General features: G+C 46.8%; 1 protein-coding gene across 1 annotated transcript in view; it reads right to left on the bottom strand.

Annotated features, from left to right (window-relative positions):
* dhx30 (DEAH (Asp-Glu-Ala-His) box helicase 30) overlaps positions 1-18,303 on the bottom strand; it is an 84,490-nt gene that overhangs the window by 48,147 nt on the left and 18,040 nt on the right. The window contains exon 8 of the mRNA XM_085992578.1: positions 13,782-14,609. Within this exon, the coding sequence (XP_085848704.1) occupies positions 13,782-14,609 (828 nt within the window). The remainder of the gene's footprint in view (positions 1-13,781; positions 14,610-18,303) is intronic.

The raw sequence follows: 18,303 nt of genomic DNA on the forward strand, positions 1-18,303 counted from the left end.
AGTCTACCCTGCAGTCCTCCTCACCAACATCTGGGAGAGCTGTTCCACAGGCTAGTCAAGCAATATCCTGACAGTTATACTCACAAAATCATACCTTTCAGCCAATATCCCAAACTCCTCCATCACCATCCCTGGGTATGTCCTGTCCCACCGGCAGGACAGACCCACCAGGGGTGGTGGCACAGTGGTATACAGTCGGGAAGGAGTGGCCCTGGGAGTCCTCAACATTGACTCCGGACCCCATGAAGTCTCATGGCTTCAAGTCTCAAGCATGGGCAAGGAAACCTCCTGCTGATTACCACCTACCGCCCTCCCTCAGGTGATGAATCAGTGCTTCTCCATGTTGAACACCACTTGGAAGAAGCACTGAGAGTAGGAAGGGCACAGAATGTACTCTGGGTGGGGGACTTCAATGTCCACTACCAAGAGTGGCTAGGTAGCACCACTACTGACCGAGTTGGCCGAGTCTTGAAGGACATAACTGCCAGTCTGGGCCTGCTACAGGTGGTGATTGAACCAACACGAGGGGAAAAACCTACTTGACCTCGTCCTCACCAATCTACCTGTCACAGATGCATCGGTCCATGACAGCATTGGTGGCAGTGACCACCGCACAGTCATTGCGGAGACGAGTGTCCCGTCTTCACGCTGAGGACATCGTGTTGTGTGGCACTACCACCGTGCTAAATGGGATAGATTCAGAACAGATCCAGCAGCTCAAAACTGGGCATCCATGAGGCGCTGTGGGCCATCAGCAGCAGAATTGTATTCCACCACAATCTGTAACCTCATGGCCAGGCATATCCCTCACTCTACCATTACCACCAAGCCAGGGGACCAACCCTGGCTCAACAAGGAGTGTAGAAGAGCATTCCAGGAGCAGCACCAGGCGTACCTAAAAATTAGGTGCCAACCTGGGGAAGCTGCAACACAGGACTAGATGCATGCTAAAAAGCAGAAGCAGCATGCTATAGACAGGGCTAAGCGATCCCACAATCAACGGATCAGGTCAAAGCTCTGCAGTCCTGCTACATCCAGTCGTGAATGGTGGTGGACCATTAAACAACTAACGGGAAGAGGAGGCTCCAAGAATATCCCCATCCTCAATGATGGTGGAGCCCAGCACATGAGTGCAAAAGACAAGGCTGAAGCGTTTGCAACCAACTTCAGCCAGAAGTGCTGAATGGATGATCCATATCGGCCTACTCCAGAGGTCCCCACCATCACAGAAACCAGTCTTCAGCCAATTCAATTCACTCCACTTGATATCAAGAAACGGTTGAGCGCACTGGATACAGCAAAGGCTATGGGCCCCGACAACATCCCGGCTATCGTGCTGAAGACTTGTGCTCCAGAACTAGCCGCGCCTCTAGCCAAGCTGTTCCACTACAGCTATAACACTGGCATCTATCCGACAATGTGGAAAACGACAGTGCTATCAAGCAGCACTTACTCACCAATAACCTGCTCCCTGATGCCCAGTTTGGGTTCCACCAAGACCACTCGGTTCCGAACCTCATTACAGCCTTGGTCCAAACATGGACAAAGGAGCTAAATTCCAGAGGTGAGATGAGAATGACTGCCCTTGACACCAAGACAGCATTTGACCGAGTCTGGCATCAAGGAGCCCTAGTAAAACTGAAGTCAATGGGAATCGGGGGGGAAAACTCTCCACTGGCTGGAGTCACGCCTAGCACAAAGGAAGATGGTTGTGGTGGTTGAAGGTCAATCATCACAGCCCCAGGACATCACTGCAGGAGTTCCTCATGGCAGTGTCCTAGGCCCAGCCATCTTCAGCTGCTTCATCGATGACCTTCCCTCCAACATAAGGTCAGAAATAGGGATGTTCGCTGATGACTGCACAGTGTTCAGTGCCATTCACAACTCCTCAGATAATGAACCAGTCCATGCCCGCATGCAACAAGACCTGGACGACGTTCAGGCTTGGGCTGATAAGTGGCAGGTAACATTCGCGCCACAGAAGTGAAAGGCAATGACTATCTCCAGCAAGTGAGAGTCTAACCACCTTCCCTATCACTGAATCTCCCACTATAAACATCCTGGGGGTCACCATTAACCAGAAACTTAACTGGACCAGCCACATAAACACTGTGGCAACAAAAGCAGGTCAGAGGCTAGGTATTCTGCGGCAAGTGTCTCACCTCCTGACTCCCCAAACCCTTTCTACCATCTACAAGGCACAAGTCAGGAGTGTGATGGAATACTCTCCACTTGCCTGGATGAGTGCAGCTCCAACAACACTCAAGAAGCTCGACACCATCCAGGACAAAGCAGCCCGCTTGATTGGCACCCCATCCACCACCTTAAACATTCACTCCCTCCACCACTGGCGTACCGCGGCTGCAGTGTGTACCATCTACAAGATGCACTGCAGCAACTCGCCAAGAATTCTTCGGCAGCATCTCCCAAACCCGCGACCTCTTCCACCTAGAAGGACAAGGGCAGCAGGCGCATGGGAACACCACCACCTCCAAGTTCCCCTCCAAGTCACACACCATCCTGACTTGGAAGTATATCGCTGTTCCTTCATCGTCGCTGGGTCAAAATCCTGGAACTCCCTACCTAACAGCACTGTGGGAGTACCATCACCACACGGACTGCAGCGGTTCAAGAAGGTGGCTCACCACCACCTTCTCAAGGGCAACTAGGGATGGGCAATAAATACTGGCCTTGCCAGCGATGCCCAGATCCCATAAGTGAATTAAAAAAAAGGTTAAATGTGACATTTACAGGAAGACTTTTAATATACTAGCAGATCTCCCATGGCATTGCTTGTGGTATTACCCAGGGAACACTTGTTGGCATCGCGGGTGGTCCTGGGATCCAGCTGTACTGCAGTCGGAATCCCAGGGTCTCGCAGTTCTTTGAGGTGGGATACCAGGGCCAGGGAGGGGGTTCCTGGGGTTCAAGGGTACGGCAAAGTAGTGGTTACGTTACTGAACTAGTAATCCAGAGGCCTGGACTAATAATCCAGAGAACATGAACTCACTGGTTCACGAATAGGGCACATCCTGGGATTGTTGGGAGGGGATTCCTGGGACCTAGAGGCATTGCGGGGGGGGGGGGGGGGACTTCTCTCAAGTCTGGGGGCATTGGGAGTGGTTACAGGATATGGGGGGCACTGGGAATGCAGGGGTTGGTGAGCATTGAGGGGGTGTCTGAGGAACGAGGGGCTTAAGAGCATTAGGGGTTGCTGCGATCTGGCAGCCTCGGGTGGAGCAGGGTCCCTTTGTGATGAACAGGAGCCCAGGTGAATAGGAACTAAACTGCCATTGACCCTTTTCCGACCATCAGGCCCCCCAACCACCATGTCAGGTACTCCCCATCACCACTTTCCCCACCCTCAGCCAGTTCCCATCTTCAAAAATTTAAGTGGGAATTTTCTGCTAGTTAAAATGAATGGACAGAAAATCATGGTCTTAGGGCGGGATTGCGATTTCCTAATGTGTACACCAGAAACGCACAATTATTGAGTTGCACTCCATCCAGCACCAAACGTTCACTTCCTCCACCACCAGTGCACCGTGTCTGCAGTGTGTACCATCTAAACAGAGCGGGATTAAAACGGAGTGTACTCAGAGTGTTTTATTTGGGAATTTGGAAAGAGTGAGAATTCGGAGAAGAGGGGGAAGGAGTTGCTGTTTTTTGCCTGCACTACTTGTAGTACTTTGTGTTACATGTAGATATTTAATTTCAGTACCCATAACTTAATCTAGATCAAATAAATAGTCAAGAAGCTACACTGTAAACTAAGTTACCTAATTACAAATTTAATTTAATTTAACTAAATAAAACAAGGTCATATAGGGATGGCAGTGCAGGTGGTGTGCCACAACTGCAGCATGAGTAATTTGGATGAGAGGACCAAATGTAATATATCCAAGTTTGCTGATGATACAAAGCTGGGTGGGAATGTAAGTTGAGAGGAGGATGCAAGGAGGCTTCAAGGGGATATAGACTGGCTAAGTGAGTGGGCAAGAACATGGCAAATGGAATATAACGTGGAGAAATGTGAAGTTATCCACTTTGGTAGGAAAAATAGAAAAGCAGAGTATTTTTTAAATGGCGAGAGATTGAGAAATGTTGGTGTTCAGAGGGACCTGGGTGTCCTTGTACACAAATCACTGAAAGTTAACATGCAGGTACAGCAAGCAATTAGGAAAGCAAATGGTATGTTGGCCTTTATTACAAGAGGATTTGAGTATAAGAGGAAAGACGTCTTAGTGCAATTATATAGGGCCCTGGTGAGATCACACCAGGAGCATTGTGTACAGTTTTGGTCTCCTTACCCAAGGAAGGATATACTTGCCATAGAGGGAGTGCAACAAAGGTTCCCCAGACTGGTTCCTGGGATGGGGGAATTGTTCTATGAGGAGAGATTGAGTAGACTAGGCCTATATTCTCTAGAGTTTAGAAGAATGAGAGGTGATCTCATTGAAACATACAAAATTCTTACAGGGCTTGACAGGGTAGATGCAGGGGGGATATTTCCCCTGGCTGGGGAGTCCAGAATCAGGGGTCACAGTCTCAGAATAAGGGGTCGGCCATTTAAGATTGAGATGCGAAGAAATTTCTTCACTGAGGGTGGTGAATCTTTGGAATTCTCTACCCCAGAGGGCTGTGGAGGTTCAGTCATCGAGTATATTCAAGACAGAGATCGATAGATTTTAATATTACGGGAAACAAGGGATATGGGGATAGCTCAAGAAAGTGGAGATGAGGTAGAAGATCAGCATGATCTTATTGAATGGCGGAGCAGGCTCGAAGGGCCAAAGGGCCTACTCCTGCTCCTATTTCTTATGTTCTTACGTACAAGATGCACTGCAGCAACGCCAAGGCTTCTTCAACAGCACCTCTCAAACCTATGACCTCTAGCACCTAGAAGGACAAGGGCAGCAGGCGCTTGGGAACACCACCTCCACATTCCCCTCCAAGTCACACACCATCCTGACTTTGAAATATATCGCCGTTCCTTCATCGTCGGTGGGTCAAAATCCTGGAACTCCCTCCCTAACAGCACTGTGGGAGTAACTTCACCACACGGGGAGAAAGCAGGGACAGGGTACTGAATTTGGATGATCAGCCATGATCTCATTGAATGGCGGAGCAGGCTCGAGGGGTCGAATGGCCTACTCCTGCTCCTATCTTCTATGTTTCTATGACTGCAGCGGTTCAAGACAGCGGCTCACTACCACCTTCTCGAGGGCAATTAGGGATGGGCAATAAATGCTGGCCTTGCCAATGACACCCACATCTCATGAATGAATAAAAAACGTACTCAATCGTCAGAAATTCCATGAACAAATTAAAATTACCTCACAATACACTGAAAATTCATCATTTAAGTACTTTCCAAGTTGTTAAGTTAAAAAATAAATTAAGCTTTAAAATTGGTTCAGGTGCAAATTTTTAACTGAACATATACAACCAAAATAGATGAAAAAAAAGGAAATTCCTATAGCTGTTTTATTTTCTAACCATCAACAAAAACCCCACAAACAGCTGCCGTTACTGCTGCTGCTGTATCTCATAACAGCTGTTCACACGTGCTGCTTGTATTTTTCTATGAAGAGTTTGTAATAGAAAGCAAAAATGTTAATATATTTATACAATTTCATCACTTGCAGAAATAAATGCTTTGAGATTTCAAACTCCAGCTTCTTCTAAAATCTTTTGGATAAACAGTAAAGAAGCTCTCAGTTCCTCATGAGGGAGGGGACACACCCTTGAACTGATTGTCCCCAGCCTGCAAGCTGCGCACCTTCTTCAAACTGTACACGCTCTGACTTAACGACCAAATATTTAGTTAAAGCCACAGGCTTTTCAGACAGGTTATCAGTGTTACCAACTTGAGACATAAAAATGGAGGTAAATATATTAGTCAGGGTTCCCACCCAATAGGTATTCAGTAGCCCCAACCAAAAGTTCTGAGCAAGCACTGGATCAGGCTTAGCTGAGAAGCCCTCCACAGTTGAATATCCTGCTGACACTCACCATCTAGGCTGCACTGGTAAGGGAGGGCACCTTTAGGAAGAGGAGAAAGTAGAAATTCATTGACAAGAAATTCAGTGAAGCAGGGAACAGAAAGCTTTCCAGGAAGGGAGGATGGACAGTCAGGATGTCTGGGGTTGGTCCAACTTATTTTCTACCTATCTCGGTCCAGAATTTCCACTCCTCTGCTGAAAGTGCTGGTTCTTGCTGGGGTATGGCTTCATGAGTGCCGACAAACTTCCAGTACCTCACCTAAGAGGCCATTCTTTATCTGTGAGCATATAGACAGTGAATGCTGGAGGCATTACAGCCAAGAACATCTTCTCATCAGGCATCCACATGCACACACTTTCCAGCAGGGGTCAGTGATTAGTGATCAGGCTCATAAGGCTAACTGCAGCGCAAGTCAACAGCTTCCCCAGCTGAGATCAGTAATCTCTGCACAGATCTAACCAAGAGCCTCTGGGTCATCTGTATGAGTCAGTTATTCATCAGAGAAATAAGCTCATTAAATATTCTTTAAAAGGGATGAAGGATGCTGAACACTGTACGGCGTGCTGGTGGGTATTGTTCGACATCAGGTATCCTGCATGTTGATATAGAAAAAAATCCATTTACAGTATAGAGTGTCTTATCATGCGTCTTAGAAACATCCCACAGCACCTCATAATGAATTACTAGAAGTAAACACAGTTACTGTGCAGACAAACATGACAGCCATTTTGCACACAGCAGGATCATCTTAAACAACACTGACCAGTTAATCTGTTGTTGGTGGTATTGGCTGAGGGAGCAATGTTGGCCAGAACACCGGGGGAGCTCCTCCTCAAATACCATCATCCGATCTTCAACACCCACCTGAATGGTTTAAAGTCTCATTCAAAAGATGATGCAGCATTCCCTCTGTACTGCACTGGGTCAAGATTACGTGGTCAAGTGGGGCTTGAACCTTCTGACTTAGAGGCGAGAATGCTACCAACAGAGTCAAGCTGACAATTAAGTGACAGCATCCTCAATGTTGAGGACTACCAGGGCCACTCCCTCCAAACTGCATACCACTGTGCAGCCACCTCTGGTGGGTCTGCCCTGCCGGTGGGAAGGCCACGGATGGCGATGGAGGAGTCATAGAGTTTTACAGCACAGAAAGAGGCCCTTCGGCCCATCGTGTCTGCACCGCCCATCCATCCCTGTCCAGTCTAATCCCATTTTCCAGCATTTGGTCCATAGCCTTGTATGCAATGGCATTTCAAGTGCTCATCCAAATGCTTCTTGAATGTTGTGAGGGTTCCTGCCTCTACCACCCTTTTAGGCATTGAGTTCCACATTCCAACCACCCTCTGGGTGAAAAAGTTCCTCCTCAAATCCCCTCTAAATCTCCTGCCCCTTACCCTGAATCTATGCCCCCTTGTTATTGACCCCCCTACTAAGGGGAAAAGTTCCTCTTTATCTACCCTATCTATGCCCCTCATCATTTTGTACACCTCAATCAGGTCCCCCCTCAGCCTTCTTTGCTCCAAGGAAAACAACCCCAGCCTGTTTAGTCTTTCTTCATAGCTGAGGCGCTCCATCCCAGGTAACATCCTGGTGAATCTTCTCTGCACCCTCTCCAAAGCAATCACATCCTTCCTATAGTGAGGCGACCAGAACTGCACACAGTATTCCAGCTGTGGCCTCACCAGCGTTTTGTACAGCTCCATCATAACCTCCCTGCTCTTATATTCTATGCCTCGGCTAATGAAGGCAAGTATCCCATATGCCTTTTTAACCACCTTATCTACCTGTTCTGCTGCCTTCAGGGATCTATGTACATGTACACCAAGGTCCCTCTGACCCTCTGTACTTCCTAGGGTCCTACCACTCATTGTGTATTCCCTTGCCTTATTTGTCCGTCCAAAATGCATCACCTCGCACTTTTCAGGGTTAAATTCCATTTGCCACTTTTCCGCCCATCTGACCAACCCGTTTATATCGTCCTGTAGCCGGAGGCTTTCCTCCTCGCAATTTACCACCCCACCAATTTTCGTGTCATCTGCGAACTTACTGATCATACCTTTTACATTCTCATCCAAATCATTTATGTAGATCACAAACAACAAGGGACCCAGCACCGATCCCTGAGGTACCCCACTGGACACAGGCTTCCAGTCACAAAAGCAACCTTCGACCATCACCCTCTGCCTCCTGCCACTCAGCCAGTTTATGATCCAACGCGCCAAGGCACCCTGGATCCCATGGGCTCTTACCTTCTTGACCAGTCTCCTATGCGGGACTTTGTCAAAAGCTTTACTGAAGTCCATGTAAACCACATCCACAGCATTTCCCTCATCCACCCCCCTAGTCACCCCCTCGAAAAGTTCAATCAGATTTGTCAGACATGATTTACCCTTGACAAAGCCATGCTGACTATCCCCGATTAATCCTTGCCTCTCCAAGTGGAGACTAATTTTGTCCCTCAGAATTTTTTCCAATAATTTCCCTACCACAGATGTTAGGCTCACTTGCCTGTAATTCCCTGGTTTATCCCTGCTACCCTTCTTGAATAATGGTACTACATTAGCTGTTCTCCAGTCCTCTGGTACATCCCCTGTGGCCAGAGAGGTTCTGAAAATTTGTGTCAGAGCCCCTGCAATCTCCTCCTTTGCCTCCCACAGCAGCCTGGGATACATCTCGTCCGGGCCTGGGGATTTATCCACTTTTTGGCCTGCTAAAACCGCTAGCACCTCCTCCCTCTCGATGCTAATATGTTCAAGTATGTCACAGTCCCCTTGCCCGATTTCTATGTCTGCATCGTCTTTCTCCATAGTGAACACAGATGCAAAAAATTCATTTAAAACCCCGCCTACATCATCTGGCTCTACACACAGATTGCCACTTTGGTCCCTAATGGGCCCTACCCTTTCCCTGGTTATCCTCTTGCCCTTAATATACTTATAAAACATCTTAGGATTTTCCTTTATTTTGCTCGCCAGTGTTATTTCATGGCCCCTCCTCGCCCTCCTAATTTCTTTTTTAAGTATGCCCCTGCACTTTTTATACTCCTCTAGGGCTTCTTCCGTCTTTAGTCTTTTGTAACTGCCAAAAGCCCCCCTTTTATTTCTAATGCATTTTTGTATATCCCTTGTCATCCAAGGTTCCCTTTGCTTGTTGGTCCCACCCTTGACCTTTACAGGAACATGTTGGCGTTGTACTCTCTCTATTTCCCTTCTGAAAGTCTCCCACTGTTTTGATGTGGATTTTCCTATAAGTAGCTGCTCCCAGTCCACTTTGGCCAGATCCTGCCTTATCATATTAAAATCGGCCTTCCCCCAATTTAGAACCCTTATTTCCGGGCCGTCTTTGTCTTTTTCCATGACCACCTTAAATCTCACCGAATTATGGTCACTGTCGCCAAAATGCTCTCCTACTGATACTTCCACCACTTGCCCGGCTACATTCCCCAGAATTAGGTCCAGTACCGCCCCCTCTCTTGTAGGACTTTCTACATGTTGGCTCAAAAAGCTCTCCTGGATGCACTTTAAGAATTCTGCACCCTCTAAACCTTTCACAATCTGACTATCCCAATTAATATTGGGGAAGTTGAAATCCCCCACTATTATTACCCTATTATTTTTGCACTTTTCTGAGATTTGCCTACATATCTGTTCCTCTATCTCCCCCTGACTGTTTGGGGGCCTATAGTACACTCCCAGCAAAGTGCTTGCCCCCTTTTTGTTTTTAAGTTCTACCCATATGGCCTCATTAGAGGAACCCGCTAATATATCATCCCTCCTTACAGCAGTAATTGACTCCTTAATTAATATTGCAACACCCCCTCCCCTTTTACACCCCCCTCTGTCTCACCTGAAGATTCTATACCCCGGAATATTGAGCTGCCAGTCCTGACCCTCCCTCAACCATGTCTCCGTGATAGCAACAATATCGTACTCCCATGTGTTCAACAACACTTTCAGTTCATCCACCTTATTTGCAAGACTCCTTGCATTAAAATAAATGCCTTCCAGCCCTGCCATATTCCCTTTTGCCTTCACTTATTTGCTCTGCCTTCCCAGCTGACTTGTTTTTTCCTCTGCATTTGGCTGTAAATCACCCCCTACTATAGCTCCACTCTGTACCCCATCCCCCTGCCAAGTTAGTTTAAACCCCCCCCAGCAGTGCTAGCAAACCTCCCCGCAAGGATATTGGTTCCCCTCTGGTTCAGGTGTAAACCGTCCGACTTGTACAAGTCCCACCTTTCCCAGAAGCAGACCCAGTGATTCAGGAAACTAAAGCCCTCTCCCCGCACCATCCCTTTAGCCACGCATTCATCTGTTCTATCTTCCTATTCCTATACCCACTAGCACATGGCACCGGGAGTAATCCAGAGATTACAACCTTTGAGGTCCTGCTCTTTAATCCTTCACCTAGCTCCCTAAATTCTTGCTGCAGGACCTCATCCCTCTTTTTACCTATGTCGTTGGTACCAATGTGGACCATGACCTCTGGCTGTTCACCCTCCCCCTCCAGAATGCCCTGCAGCCGCTCAGTGATATCCTTGACCCTGGCACCAGGGAGGCAACAAACCATCCTGTGACTTGGGATGATGGGTCTGATTCTGTGAGTATGGCTAGGTCAGGCTGTTGCTTGACTAGTCTGTAGGATTGCTCTTCCAATTTTGGCACAAGTCCCCAGATGTTAGTGAGGAGGACATTGCAGGGTCAACTGGCTGGGTGTGCCTTTGTCGTGTCTGAATCCAATGCCTAGGTCGATGTCAGGTGGTCTGTCCGGTTTTATTTTTATTGTACTTTTCTGTAGCTGTTTGTTATAACTGAGTGGCTTGCTAGGCCATTTCAGAGGGAACTTAAGAGTCAATCACAGTGCTGTGGGTCTGGAGTCACTTATAGGCCAGACCGGGTAAGGACAGCAGGTTTCTTTCCCTAAAGGGCCAGTTGGGTTTTTACGACAATCCAACAGCTTCATGCTCACCATTACTGATACTAGCTTTTTATTCCAAATGTATTGCTCTCCACTGTAGCGACGACATTCCCACAACCTCCCCTGAACATTAACACACTACATGTCAACATACATCGCGTCCTTCTACTGCTTTACCAAGTTGCATGCGGCAGCTTGGCTCAGTCGAAAGCGCTCTTGCCACCGAGTCAGAAGGTTGTGGCTTCAAGCCCCCTCCAGGAATTGAGCACGTAATCTATGGAACCTTGCAAAGATTAGTGGTAGGCCAGAGGATTGGGAAATTTTTAGAAACCAGCAAAGGATGACTAAAAAAAGAGGAAGATAGATTATGAGAGTAAACTGGCTAAAAATATATAAACAGACAGTAAGAGCATCTACAGCTATATAAAAAGGAAGAGAGTAGCTAAAGTAAACGTTGGTCCCTTAGAGGATGAAACTGGGGAATTAATAATGGGAAACAGGGAAATGGCAGACTTTGAACAAATATTTTGTATCAGTCTTCACGGTAGAAGACACTAAATGCATTCCAATAATAATTGATAATCAAAGGGCTATAGGGAGATAGGAACTTAAAACAATCACTATCACTAGAGAAAAAGTACAAGGCAAACTAATGGGACTAAAGGCTGACAAGTCCCCTGGACCTGATGGCCTGCATCCTAGGGTCTTAAAAGAAGTGGCTGCAGAGATAGTGAATGCGTTGGTTGTAATCTACCAAAATTCCCTGGATTCTGGAGAGGTCCCAGTGGTTTGGAAATCCGCAAATGTAACTCCCCTATTCAAGAAAGGAGGGAGACAGAAAGCAGGAAACAATAGGCCAGTTAGCCTAACATCTGTCATTGGGAAAATGCTGGAATCCATTATTAAGGAAGTAATAGCAGGACATTTAGAAAATCATCATAAAACCATGTTGGCTCTGCTTGATTGTATGAAAGGGAAATCATGTTTGACAAATTTACTAGAGTTCTTTCAGGATGTAACGAGCAGGGTGGATAAAGGGGAACCAGTAGATGTAGTGTATTTGGATTTCCAGAAGGCATTCGATAAGGAGCCGCATAAAAGGTTGCTGCACAAGATAAGAGCTCACGGTGTTAGGGGTAATACATCAGCTTGGATAGATGATTGGCTAACTGACAGAAAACAGAGAGTTGGAATAAATGGGTCATTTTCAGTTTGGCAAACTGTAACTAGTGGGGTGCCACAGGGATCAGTGCTGGGCCTCAACTATTTACAATCTATATTAATGACTTGGATGAAGGGACCGAGTGTACTGTTGCCAAATTTGCTGACGATACAAAGATAGGTGGGAAAGCAAGTTGTAAGGAGTACCCAAAGGGATATAGATAGGTTAAGTGAGTGGGCAAAAATTTGGCAGATGGAGTATAATGTGGGAAAATGTGAGGTTATCCACTTTGGTAGGAAGAATAAAAAAGTTAAATATTATTTAAATGGAGAGACTACACAATGCTGCAGTACAGAGGGATCTGGGTGCCCTCGTACATGAAACACAAAAAGTTAGCATGCAAGTACAGCAAGTAATTAGGAAGGCAAATGGAATATTGGAATTTATTGAAAGGGGGATGGAGTATAAAAGTAGGGAAGACTTGCTACAACTGTACAGGGCGTTGGTGAGACCACACCTGGAGTACTGCGTACAGTTTTGGTCTCCTTATTTAAGGAAGGATATACAGGAAACTCTCTTTTTACTGGCACCTAAATAACCGGAAATCTCTCTTAACCGACAAAATTCAGGAATAGGTTCAGGTAAGTTTTACTTCATATTAGTGGCCGTGTAACCGGGGTTCCGGGATCTGTGGCTGTGTAACCGGGGTTCCTGCACCTGTTGCCATGCAACAGGGATGCCTGGATCTGTGGCCATGTAACCGGGGTTCCTGCACCTGTTGCCATGCAACAGGGACGCCTGGATCTGTGGCCGTGTAAGGGGCTCTCGTACCTTAGTAAGTATACCTCTCTGTAATCCAGACTTTTTGATCAACCAGCAGCACGCCAGTCCCGTCGGTGCCGGATAAAAAAGAGTTTCTTGTACTTGCAATGGAGGCAGTTCACAGAAGGTTCACTAGGTTGATTCCCAAGTTGAAGGGGTTGTCTTATGAGGAAAGGTTGAGCAGGTTGGGCCTATACTCATTGGAGTTTAGAAGTATGAGAGGTGATCTTATTGAAACATATAAGATTCTGAGGGGGCTTGACAGGGTAGATACAGGGAGGATGTTTCCCCTCATGGGGGAATCTTGAACTAGGGGGCACAGTTTCAGAATAAGGGGTCTCCCATTTAAAACGGAGATGAAGAGGAGTTCTTCTCTCAGAGGGTCGTGAATCTTTGGAATTCTCTACCCCAGAGAGCTGTGGAGGCTGAGTCACTGAATATATTCACGGTGGAGATAGACAGATTTTTGAAAAACAGGGGAATCAAGGGTTATGGGTAGCGGGCAGGAAAGTGGAGTCGAGGCCAAGATCAGATCAGCCATGATCTTATTGAATGGCGGAGCAGGCTCGAGGGGCTGAATGGCCTACTCCTGCTCCTATATCTTACGTTATGTTCTTGGAACATCTACGTGAACCAAGGCACCAATTGAAAAGCAGGGGAGTTCTCCAGATATCCTGCCCAACATCTATCCCTCAATCAACAGTACCCAAAAATAGATTAACTGGATGTTTCTCTCACTTGTACAAAATGACTAACATTTGCTTACATAACAAATGATTACACTTCAAAAATATTGGCTGTGAAGTGTTTGGGACAGCCGAAGACAGGAAAGGAGTTACATCAATGCAAGTTCTTTCTTTACCCAACCACTTACTTGATTGAGCCGGGTGGTCTTCCTTCGCCCCAGCATTGGCAGGATGTCATCTAGATAATAATCCTTCACTGGGTACATGAACCCTGGCACAGTCACGACAGGGCAATTCCCATAATACTCCGATATCCGCTTTGTGTCGCTGGTGGCACTCATCAGGATGATCTTCAGATTCGGGTTGGCCTCCATCACATTCTTCAGTAGGATGAGCAGGAAGTCCGTATTGACGTCGCGCTCATGGACTTCATCCACGATGACATGACTGATGCCTTCTAGTGAGGCATTCCCTTGCAGTTTCTTCAGGAGGATGCCGACCGTGCAAAAAAGCAGGGCCCCTCCTCTAGGAGGCAACATGCTCTCCAGCCTCACCTGGTAGCCCGCGTTTTTCTTCAGGCTCGGCCCCAACTCGTAGCCCACCCGTTGCCCCACCGATACGGCACTGATCCGTCGGGGCTGGGTTATTAAAATGTTACAGCACGCTCCTCGGTTGTCAGTTATGAACTTCTCCAGTATGAACTGTGGGATCCTGGTGGTCTTCCCACATCCGGTCGCTCCAGCTATGACCACGACCCGATTTTCCTCAATGGCAGAGATGATCGCTTCCTTGTGAGAGTCCACGGGCAGTGCCTTAACCTTCGCTGGCCTGGATCTCTGCCAGAGCCAGAGCAGTTTCTGACTGATGCGCTCCGCCTCTCCATGTGACATCGGGACGTACGTATCTCCCGTTATGGCATCGCTAATCAAACCAAAATTAGACGTTGGATCCACGATCTCTGGGCCAATAGACTTGGGCTTACAGTCATAGTCTTCAGATGCTGTCTCCACTGTGTACTGAGGGAGAGACCGGGGAGGATGGGTGTAGGTGGAGGAAGAATAAAATGGTTAGCTGCATTTCTCTGTTTAATGAGCAAATATTGAAGACATTCCACAAAAACAGAACATTGGGCATTTGAGAAACACAATAAAGCTCTGTATAAATACAAGGCCTTTCTTTCCCAGTTGCCTTCTGATATCTCACTCAATTAGTCATTCTTTATCTATGAGTTCAGAGGATGATTTATAGAATCATACAGCACAGGAGGCCATTCAGCCCATTGTGACTGTGCTGGTTCTTTGAAAGAGCGATCCAATTAGCCCCACTCCCATCCTCTTTCCCCATAGCCCTCAGCATCGGAGGATTTTATCTGGATGTGAACAACACTGGCAAGGTCACATTTATTGCCCATCTCTGGTTACCCCGGAGATAGTTGTGGTGGTGGGCCTCCATGAGTAGCAAGTCATTGTGCAACAGAGTAGCTTTCTAGGCCAGTCCAGAAAACATTAAGAGTCAACTAAGTAGTGTGGGACTGGAGTCAATCGCAGGCCACAATGGGGAGGGATGGCAGGTTAACTCATTGAGTTATTACACCAATCCAGCAGCTTTCATAATCAGTTTTTCTGATAGTCCAGTACTGTATGGAAAAGATTAATTAAACTGTCTTGAACTCTCTTTATATTGTAGTAATATTAACTTCTGGCTTTTGCCTGTTAAATGAGTTTCTGTTAGAAGAATGAAAATGCAATCATAAGACACGTTTGTTTTATTTTGGATAAATGGTTGCCTTACCAGTGTTTCAGTTTAAACAGTGGGAATTAAAAGTTGCACCACACAAATCAGTCAGGGAAATTTTCGTTGCTAAGAGGATGCTTTCCCTGGCTGGGGAGTCTAGAACTAGAGGTCACAGACTCAGAATAAAGGGTCGGCCATTTAGAACTGAGATGAGGAGAAGTGTTTTCACTCAAAGGGTTGTGAATCTTGGAATTTGCTACCCCAGAGGGTTGTGGATGCTCTGCCGTTGCGTATATTCAAGACAAAGATTGATACATTTTTGGATATTAAGGGAATCAAGGGATATGGGGATAGTGCAGGAAGGTGGAGTTGAGGTGGAAGATCAGCCATGATCTTATTGAATGGCAGAGCAGGCTCAAAGGGCCCAATGGCCGACTCCTGATACTATTTCTTATGTTTTTATATGTAAAAAGCTTCCGCAGCAGACAAACAAGCTTCCTTTGTTCGCTTGAGCCTTGAGAGATAGAGATAGAATGGCTGCCTATACCCCCATATATCTTTCAGCTTTACAGGGGATGTCAATGGGAATCAGGGGGAGAAAACTCCACTGGCTGGAGTCATACCTAGCACAAAGGAAGATGGTTGTGGTTGTTGGTGGTCAATCATCTCAGCCCCAGGACATCGCTGCAGGAGTTCCTCAGGGCAGTGTCCCAGGCCCAACCATATTCAGCTGCTTCATCAATGACCTTCCCTCTATAAGGTCAGAAGTGGGGATGTTCGCTGATGATTGCACAGTATACAGTTCCTCAGATAATGAAGCAGTCCATGCCCGCATGCAGCAAGACCTGGACGACATTCAGGCTTGGGCTGATAAGTGGCAGATAACATTCGTGCCACACCAGTGCCAGGCAATGACTATCTCCAACAAGTGAGAGTCTGATCACCACCCCTTGACATTCAATGGCATTACCATCGCCGAGTCCCCCACCATCAACATCCTGGGGGTCACCATTGACCAGAAACTTAACTGGACCAGCCACATAAATACTGTGGCAACAAGAGCAGGTCAGAGGCTGGGTATTCTGCAGCGAGTGTCTCACCTCCTGACTCCCCAAAGCCTTTCCACCATCTACAAGGCACAAGTAAGGAGTGTGATGGAATACTCTCCACTTGCCTGGATGAGTGCAGCTCCAACAACACTCAAGAAGCTCGACACTCTCCAGGACAAAGCAGCCCGCTTGATTGGCACCCCATCCACCACCTTAAACATTCACTCCCTCCATCACCAGTGCACCGTGGCTGCAGTTTGTACCATCTACAAGATGCACTGCAGCAACGCCAAGGCTTCTTCGGCAGCACCTCCCAAACCCATGACCTCTTCCACCTAGAAGGACAAGGGCAGCAGACGCATGGGAACACCACCACCTGCAAGTTCCCCTCCAAGTCACACACCATCCTGACTTGGAAGTATATCGCCGATCCTTCATCGTCACTGGGTCAAAATCCTGGAACTCCCTACCTAACAACACTGTGGGAGTACCTTCACCACACAGACTGCAGCGGTTCAAGGCAGCAGCTCACCACCACCTTCTCCAGGGCAATAAGTGATGGGCAATAAATGCTGACCTTGCCAGCGACGCCCACATCCCAGGAACGAATATAAAAAAGGGAACAGGAGATGTGTTACATCTTATGGCAGTTAAATGTCCTCCCAGGACATAATGAGCAGAGACATGTTTTGACCATCAATTCGAGAAGTTATAATTTCAATTGATTCCCAAGGCCTAACATTTATAGAAATATATTCCAAGGACTTTAACTCCTCCACAGCTACATCTGCGTAAGGAATGAGGACAAGTGATAACACTGGCCTGGATTTTGCGATCAGCGACGAACAGACAGCGCTTGCCGCTGACCTCAGAAAAAGCTGCCCATAAAGATTTAGCAGGCTCTGTAGCACACGGATGGAGTATATATACAATAGCAGTACTAAGAGAATGCTGCACTGTCAGAAGTGCTGTCTTTCGGATGAGACGTTAAGTCGAGGCCCTGTCTGACTAAGATGGACGTAAAAGATCCCATGACACTATTTTGAAGAGGAGCAGGGGAGTTATCCCCGGTGTCCTGGCCAATATTTATCCCGCAACCAACATAACTAAAACAGATTATTTGGTCATTTATCACATTGCTGTTTGTGGGAGTCGCTGTGCACAGCTGACCCTAGTGTCCCTGGGCTACAAGAGGTGGAGGGAGAGAGAGGAATATCCGCCGGGATTCCTGCTCCAGGATTCAGCAAACTCTGTTGGAACATGTGTCTGGAGAGGTCAGACCAGGATCAGGCTTTGCTGTTGTACTCCCCCCTCCTCCAAAATCAGAAAGCCAGCAGGCACTGAGTGTTTAGACTTGCACGCAAGGTATGGCCATTCACCTATGGTACCGGAGGAGTCCCGGCGCCTGTGTAATTCTACAACAGTAACAGTCAATGCCTTCAGAAGAGACCTGTCAATAAATTAGAAACTTATAGTACAGGAGGCCATTTGGCCTATCGTGCCTGTGCTGTCTCTTTGAAAGAGCTATCCAATTAGTCCCAATACCCTGCTTTTTCCCCCATAGCCCTGCAATTTTTTCCTGTTCAAATATATATCTAATTCCCTTTTGAAAGTTACTATTGAATCTGCTTCCACCACCCTTTCAGGCAGTGCATTCCAGACCATCATAACTCACTGTGCAAAAACATTTCTCCTCACCTTCCCTCTGGTTCTTTTACCAGTTATCTTAAATCTGTGACCTCTGGTTACCAATCCTCCTGCCAGTGGAAACAGTTTCTCCTTATTTATTCTTTCAAAACCGCTCAATTTTTGAACAGGTCTATTAAATCTCCCCATTATCTTCTCTGCTCTAGGGAGAACAATCCCAGCTTCTCCAGTCATTCCACAGTTTAACAAAAATGTTTATTAAAATTTGAAAATATGGAAA

Source organism: Somniosus microcephalus, chromosome 7 (genome assembly GCF_052327205.1).
Source record: "Somniosus microcephalus isolate GS21.2 chromosome 7, FLI_Smic_1.0, whole genome shotgun sequence".
In the NCBI taxonomy this organism is placed as follows: Eukaryota; Metazoa; Chordata; class Chondrichthyes; order Squaliformes; family Somniosidae; genus Somniosus; species Somniosus microcephalus.